The sequence below is a fragment of the Eriocheir sinensis genome, chromosome 38 (genome assembly GCF_024679095.1).
Source record: "Eriocheir sinensis breed Jianghai 21 chromosome 38, ASM2467909v1, whole genome shotgun sequence".
NCBI lineage: Eukaryota > Metazoa > Arthropoda > Malacostraca > Decapoda > Varunidae > Eriocheir > Eriocheir sinensis.
Window position 1 is genome coordinate 16,936,448 of NC_066546.1, and position 8,526 is coordinate 16,944,973.

The 8,526-nt window shown below is 44.7% G+C and overlaps 1 protein-coding gene across 2 annotated transcripts in view; it reads left to right on the forward strand.

The window, feature by feature from the left end:
• Positions 1-752: 752 nt before the first annotated feature.
• LOC127008761 (TBC1 domain family member 12-like) overlaps positions 753-8,526 on the forward strand; it is a 24,132-nt gene continuing 16,358 nt past the window's right edge. For both annotated transcript variants that reach the window (XM_050881126.1, XM_050881127.1), the window contains exon 1: positions 753-2,048. In XM_050881126.1, coding sequence (XP_050737083.1) covers positions 790-2,048 — 1,259 coding nt within the window. In that variant the 5' untranslated portion in view covers positions 753-789. The remainder of the gene's footprint in view (positions 2,049-8,526) is intronic.

The window sequence follows — 8,526 nt, forward strand, 5'->3', positions numbered from 1 at the left end:
CAGCCACAATGGTTATTCAGATCTCAGAAACTAATAATTTGCAAGAGATACAGTGATTAGAAGGATTATATTAGTCCATTCAATTGCATACCCCCACCCCACCCATTCTTATCCTGGCCGCTAGAATAACCCATACCATCAGCCACAATGGTTATTCAGATCTCAGAAACTAATAATTTGCAAGAGATACAGTGATTAGAAGAATGATTAGACCACAAAATTGGATCTCCCCACGCTTAACGGTAAATAGTCTTCTTTCACGGGACTTTACAGGTCCAATATCTCTACCGATAGGCATTGTATCGCAATTTTGAGACCAGAAATGGCTTTGTCGTGACGAACTCTCTCTTGAATATCCCCATTTGCAAGGAAATAGCCCCAATTAACCAAAATAAATGTGCAATTCCTTTATAAGTTAATATTAAATGGCCCCCTTACCTCGGCGTCCCTCACACCAAAACACCTTGCTCCTTCACTGTCTTCACTATGCCTAAGCAGCTTTAACTTCATTTATATTTATTTCATAACTTATTTCTTTCTACTTCTTGAACACACCTTTTTTACCAGCCTTGTTGGGTAAATACGCGGCTCTGAGTACGACAATCTGGCAACCTTCTGAAGTGGTCTGCTGAGTACGATAAACTGGCAACAAGGCTGAAGAAGAGGAAGAGGAGGCTCAGTGCACCAGACCAAGATGACGTGAGAGGATGTGTACAGCGGCCATCTCACCAATCCCTTACATTAACGCCCTTGAGGAACGCCCAATGGCTCGTGGGCGTCGGTAGAGCAATGAACGAAAACGAGAACGTGGATGTGTTGCTCAAGGACTCGAGGACCAGGAGTAAAGTTGCTCTACGAATTCCTTTTAAGCCCGAGACGTTCAAAGCCCAATCCTTGCTCGCTAGGTTCCACAGTTCAAGAAAATCCGATAGTGGAATTAAAAGTGAGGTCAAGACTGGGCGGGGGAGGCGACGGGTCAAGACAGGGAACTTCGAGGTCATCTCCAGCGCCGTGACCGAGTCTGAAGATACCTCGGCGAGCCTCCCAGATGACCTCCACCAAAGCCCCCAGGTGACCCCAGGCGCCGTAGGGGGTCACCATGGTGTTGGGGATGACCTGGGGCGAGTCTTCACGAGGTGCTTGTCAGAGGAGGTCACACTCACGCCCACGGGAGGTCAGAGGGTCGCGGAAAGTCTCTTCGGCACTTGGCCTGGTCGTCCTCGGAAGCTCAAAAGCCTAAGAAAGAGATTACTGGCCTCAGGAGTAAACTCTAGAATCACACCCGACAATGACCCCAAGGCAAGGGACAGCGACGAGACCCAAGAAACTGCCTGCCTGCTGCCCCGAGCGATGGATGACACCCCTAGGGCAGACCTTGGTGATGGCACTGTGCCTGAGCTGCCCACCAAGACCCCTGAAGTGTTAGGTCAAAACGTGTCGCTCGATGACCTGCTGGAGTCCCTGCCATTGATCTACGACCCGTCCACAAAGCAGCTGTGTCTCGGGACCTTAAAGAAGACCCAGAATGATGGTACAGGGAAAGGGATGTCCGGTAAATCGCCCATTGATGAAATTGACCGTGACGTTCACCCAGAAAAACAGAAACTCGGGTCTGGGAAAGGAGTTAGTGAGGAGACGTCGGAATCTCAGGAGGGATGTGTTAGTGAAGTGGGTGAGGTGCCAGCACTGCCCAAAGCCCTGGAGATCATACAGGAGGTGGAGGAGAATGCGGAAACACTTAAGCTCATTGAAGGCAACAGCCCCCAGTCAGGCAATGTGAGTGGGAGCTCGTCGCTTGAGAGAGGAAATTACGACGGGGTTCGGAACGGCTTGCAGAGGATCGGTACCAGTAACTCCCTCTCCATTACGGATGCAAGCTCCTTCTCAAGCCTGTCCAGCCTCAACACGGAGCTCTCGGCTTATTCGGCATCGGACAGCGCCGTGTGCCTGGGCTCCCACCAGTCGGACACGGGCTCGCTCAGAGACTTTGTGCTCACCGATAATGATGGGAAGAGCAAGAAAAGAGGGATTGCTGACTTTCTGACGAGGTGAGTGTGATTTTTAATGTGTATAATGTTATTTTCAGCTTGTGTTCCCTCAATTCTATTCTTATTCCTTTGCCTTCTCAAATTTCCCACCTTTCCAACAAAATAAATTAATAACGACTATATGTCATAAACATCCCGTCTGTTCTCACTTTCCAGGTATTTAAGAACTCTTTAAATCATAAAAATCCTATTCATTCTCTCTTACTAGATTTTTAATAATCAAAATTCTTGACTACACCTTTTTCTGGTCATAAGGATCCCAATTACTGTCCTTTTCAGCTTTTTAATACCTAGATTTTATGACTACACCCTATTTGAGGTCATAAACATCCTATTATCTTTCTCCTTCCAGCATCGAAACAAATTAAAACCCTGGCAAATCCCTCTTCAGGTCCCATTTACTCTCCCTTTCCAGCTTCTTAATCCAGTAGCTGCGGGGATCGTGTTTCTTAATTAAAGGCTCCTCTAAGCGAGAAAAATGAGAAAAAATCATCACTCATGCAAACCATATCACAATATATATCAACGCATTTGTGATCAGTTTTGTGCATCATCTATGTTAGGGGGTTTATATCATGGCAAAAATTTGGCCTGTCGCTGGTACACGGTAAAGCCACAAATTTGGCCTGTCGCCGCTACCGGGTTAACTGGTATTGTGTGTGCGTGTACTAAATATATCGTTACCATGCTTCTTGGGCGACGAATCATCCTGAATTACCACCCCCAAGTCTATTCTTATCTTTTTCTCACTATATTATATGATCTCCCATTTTTAGGGTGAATGTAGGTCTCATTCCACTGTTCCTCATTTCTAGAGCATGGTAATTTTTTTATGTAAATCCTGTTTCTAATGTGGGGAACTTGTGGAAGGTAAACTGTGGCATTCCGGACTTCACGCTGGCCCATTTTGCAAGGTTCTTACCCACCACAGGTTAAAGGACTTGGGCAATAATAGCGCATGCACCCAACTATGCCTTGCCCATGTTTTACCCCATTTATGCTTGTTAACCCATCCACTGCGATTGGCATGGATTTGGCCTTCACTGGTAGCCTGGTAACATATATATATATACTCCCAGGTCTTTCTCTGCCTCTGTGGTGGATAGTGGAGCGTTTCCCATGTGGTATTGGTATGCTGGATATCCCCTCCCAAGGTGCAGGTGTTTACATATTTCTTCATTGAATTGTAGCAGCCACTTTTTGTTCCATTCCTGTAGCTTAGTGATGTCTTCTTGTAGGAAATCTGCAGTCAAGGGGTTAATATCCTTATGCAACTCTTTCTTATGTTCCTTAATAATTTTGCTTCATCCTTCTGGCAAGTCATTTATATTGATTAGAAACACAATCAGAGCCATCGCTGACCCTGGGGCACCTCACAAAACGCTCTTCCACTTTGATCTTTCATCTCTAATCAGTCTTCTCATCATTATCTCTTCCTGAAGAAGTGTGTGTGTGTGTGTGTGTGTGAATATAATACAGAAGACCTTCATATTTCTGACCCCTTGTAACCCAAGATCTCCCCCTCCCTCTCTCTTGGGTTACCTTATACTGAAAGGGAGAGAGAGATTTACATAGATTTACACAGATATTCAGACCACACATTCATATTAGGTGGTCTGTCCTTAAATGAAAGTGAAATTGTATTAAGTCAAAGGCTACCAAGACTTTGCATTTCTACTCTAGTGAATATTAAGTTGAAGGAAGTGTTGGCCGAGCTTGTTTTTAAAGGAATCAGTCCCACTGCACTGGACTACTGAAGGTGGGAGCTTATTGCATTCTTATTTTTTCTCTCTCTCTCTCTCTCTCTCTCTCTCTCTCTCTCTCTCTCTCTCTCTCTCTCTCTCTCTCTCTCATCACAATCACTACCCTTTCCTGTCAACACTCATCCCTCACTCATATCACTTCCTCTCTCTCTCTCTCTCTCTCTCTCTCTCTCCTAATACGCATTATTTCTTATCACTGTCCTAGAGTGTGTCTGAGAGAGAGAGAGAGAGAGAGACCAGTATAGTTGCATTCCACTGCTTACGTCTTAGACTTTGTTTCTCTCTCTCTCTCTCTCTCTCTCTCTCTCTCTCTCTCTCTCTCTCTCTCTCTCTCTCTCTCCTGTTATCATATATCCCGCATAACCTTAATCCCTATTGGCCCAGATAGAAACACACAAACATACACACACATTAGAGAGAGAGAGAGAGAGAGAGAGAGAGAGAGAGAGAGAGAGAGAGAGAAAAGGTATTCGTGAGGAAGGAACGTGAATTTCGAGTGTCAGAATCGGCTCAGCTTCAGAAGCTCTTGAGGGATGAGACGAAGAGGAGGAGGAATACATAGGAAGAACAGACACCAGAAGACCTGTCGGTCTATGGCGAGTGTGCCTGTTTACTACCGCTACTACTAGTAATCTACGTGGTGGACAGGATGGAACAGGAATAGGCTCCTCTCACACCTCTCCCTCCGACAACGTGCCGGCAGGAAATAGAAGAGATCACCATGTGCCTTTAAGGAAGAAAGAAGAAGAAGAAGAGGAGGGAGGAAAAGGAATTGGGTGAAGGTGAACTCTCAAGGACATACAGATAGATACGTAGAAATATAAATAGATAAATAGATAGATTAAGTTAAAGAGCATATACTAAGCTGCTCATGACCCTGGTGCTAATCTCCGTATCATTTTAGGGTTAATGTAAATAGTTAATATATAAATAGATTGATAATAGGGGAAATACTTTCGGATGATAAGGAGATTAAATAGATACAGAAGTAGTCATAGGAAAATAGATAGATAGATTGGGAAATAGATACAGGAATGCCATATTGAAACAGCTGGGCATGTTAAGTGTGTGTGTGTGTGTGTGTGTGTGTGTGTGTGTGTGTGTGTGTGCGCAGGTGTAAGCACTTCACAGCGGAAAGGTATTTAAAGTTAAGTGACTCCTTTTTGTCCTTCTAAGAAACGGTGTGTGTGTGTGTGCGCGCGCGCGTTATATATCACGTTGCTGTTAACCTCATCACTCTCTCTCTCTTTCTCTATCTATATATCTAAAATTTCACTCATATCAGCATCTAACTTCCTAATCCTAGACAGAGTGGAGTCGAATACGCTTTTAAAGGCAATTCTCGCGCTGGGAATAAGAATCGGGGAGTCCTTCTGATGCAACGCAGCACTGCACAGGATATATATACAAGTGAAGGTGAACGATCTGTAAGGGGAAGCTGCTCTCGCGTGTGCTGCATCCTGTGTACTGACTGGCCTACACAAACACCCTTATTATGTCATTGAAGCGAGGGAGAGGGGAAGGAAGGAGGGCAGGCAGGCTAACTTCAGCTAAACACACGAGGCGAATCAGAAAGGAAGGAGGGTAGGCAGGCTAACTTCAACTAATCAATCAATCAGTCAGTGGGGGCATACTCCGGGGGGGCGCGTCACCTTGCCCACCCTACGCACGCTGAAATGACTTTGGTATATATATTCTTAAACGTATCTAGCTACCATTACGACTAGGTATTTTCCAGGGCCACAGAGAAGATTGACCGGGTTTTCATGGTCGATTTTCACGTTCAAGATGCTGAAGTCGTGTAAAACTGTCACTGGGATCACAAAACAGTCCATGAAAAGCCCAGCAACTCCCACGAGAGGCTTTTCAAACAGGCGAACTGAGATGCCGCGACTTCAGAATAGGAGCCCAGGGAAGGGAAGGGAAGCTTCTCACTATACTCATTATATTGATCTAGCTTTGGAAGGGTCTAAACGCCTCTTTGAAGCAGTGGTGTACCGTGCCTACTAACGAATTCGCGGGCCCAGGTTCGAATCTCGGCCTGGGTAGTCGCGTGTAGCCCTTATAAATTCAGGCTTATGTGTCAAACCGGCGACTACTCAGTGAGGCTGCTTCGACATATATTACCCGCATAGTCCGTCATCCCCAACCCGCGGCTATACGGGCATGTGGAACTTCATAGAAACACACAACACATATTCCCAGACACTTTCCGCTCTCACAACTATATTCTCAGGGTCACAAAGGGAGATTCATCGGGTTCTCATGAGTGGGTTTTTTTTCACGTTCATGGTATATATACAGAAGCCTTGACAAACTATCTCTAGGCTCATAACACTACTACCCCTCCATGGAAAGACTACCTCTACGAAAGTCGTACTATTTCCCAAGGCCACAGAGGATAGAAGTCTGAATCTCATGAGTGTTTTTTCACGTTCATGGTACAGAACCTTTGCCAAACTATACCCAGGCTCATTAAACGACCCCTCATGGATACATTACCTCTACGAAAGCCTTATTAACCCGGTAGCTGCGTGGATCATGTTTCTTAAAGGCCCCTCTAAGCGAATTAATGAGAAAAAATCATCGCTCTCGCACACCACTTCGTAATATATAACAACGCATTTGTGATCAGTTTATGCATCATCTATTTTGGGGGGTTTATATCATGGCAAAAATGTGGCCCGTCGCTGGTACACGGTAAAGCCACAAATTTGGCCCGTCGCTGCTACCGGGTTGAATGTGTTTGTGTATTAGTGTCAGGTAAAGGAACGTGACCTAGAGTATCGAAAAGGACATGAACTTTGGAGATTATTATAGGAAAATGCGCCTCCGGGTCTGAAAAACAACATGATCTACCATAATGAGGCGAGTCAGGAAATGGAAGAGATTAGAGATGAAAGCAAACCGAACCCGCAATGACTGACCGAGAATGATCAATAGAATTATAGATCGAAAAACAAGGCGCCGGTGTGTCTGAAATAAAGATGATAAAAATAATGGAAGAGTCAAATATACGTACATGAAAGAGAAGAGAGGAAGAAAATAAAAATAAAACGTTAGAAAAAATTAAGAAGTATATTAGTGTGTGTGTGTGTGTGTAAATGATTGGCTTGAGGTTATTCTTCTGTGCTTTCTTTCTTCCTCCTCCTCTTCCTCCTCCACTTCATCCTCCTCCGCCCACCACCTGCCAGCTCCTTTGCGGTAAATAGGCCATATTTCCACCCGCTCTCTCTCTCTCTCTCTCTCTCTCTCTCTCCATGGTTGTGGGAAATATCACCTAGTTTATCAGAGAGAGAGAGAGAGACTTGCTTCACTGGCGACTTGCCCGCTTCCTAGTTTTCTCTTTTATAATAATAATAATAATAATAATAATAATAATAATAATAATAATAATAATAAAATGATGATTGAGTCGATAATAACTGTGCCCTGACATGCTCTCTCTCTCTCTCTCTGTCTCTCTCTCTCTCTCTCTCTCTCTCTCTCTCTCTCTCTCTCTCTCTCTCTCTCTCTCTCTCTCTCTCTCTCTCTCTCTCTCTCTCTCGTGGTTTGCCTTCCTTCTGTTGCTCTCTGAAAAAAAAAATGGTTGCAATGGTGGTGGTGGTGGTGGTGGTGATGATGGTCGTGGTGGTGGTGGTGATGATGGTGGTGGTGGTGAGTCCGAGGGTAATTTTTTTTTCTTTTTTTTTTATATTTTTTTACAAGTCACTTCCGCTCTTATGTTCTTTCCGTGAGTGAACTCCTTAACTAACTCTCTCTCTCTCTCTCTCTCTCTCTCTCTCTCTCTCTCTCTCTCTCTCTCTCTCTCTCTCTCTCTCTCTCTCTCTCTCTCACTGATGTATTATTATAGATGTCATCACTTGCTTCCTCCTTCTGTGACGTCATATGTGTTACCTGTCAAAATTTTCTCCTCCTTCTCTTCCTCCTCCTCTTCCTCCTCCTCTCTCTATCTCTCTCTCTCTCTCTCTCTCTCTCTCTCTCTCTCTCTCTCTCTCTCTCTCTCTCTCTCTCTCTCTCTCTCTCTCTCTCTCTCTCTCACACAGGATGTTCTGATATAGGCGGTTCTTTGGTTGGACGAGCAAGCACTGTGCTGGGCGTGGTCTGCTGGGGCTTGGCGGGGTACTGGAGGACTCTAGGATGCTGGGGAAGGAAGGGGAGGGAAGGAAGGAGCGTGGAGGGAGGATGCACTAACACTTGGAAAGAAAGTATTGGATAGTTGTTCCCATAAGCCTTATTTAGATAGTTGTATTGAATATTTACATTAGACGGAAGGAAGGTGACAAAGCCTAGTATTCTAAAACGTATTGCCCTTCCACTTCGTCTGTTTGAAAAGAAAAAGAAAAGCGAAGAAAAAAGAATATCGTTTGTTTGAAAAGAAAAAGAAAAGTGAAGAAAAAGAATATGAAAAAGTGTTTATACTAAAAGAAGGGAGAAAGAGGGAGGGAAGAAGGGAAGGAAAGGAAGAAGAGAGGAAAGGAAGGAGTAAGAGGAGGAGGAGGAGGGAAGGAAGGAGGGGGGGAACGTGAAGAAAGGTCATGAAGTGAGCCCACAAGTATTGACCAGACTAACGGTGCTTCCACTATCTCTCTCTCTCTCTCTCTCTCTCTCTCTCTCTCTCTCTCTCTCTCTCTCTCTCTCTCTCTCTCTCTCTCTCTCTCTCTCTCACGCACACACCTGGTAGGATTCAATTAAACTTTTCTTCCTGATTTAGA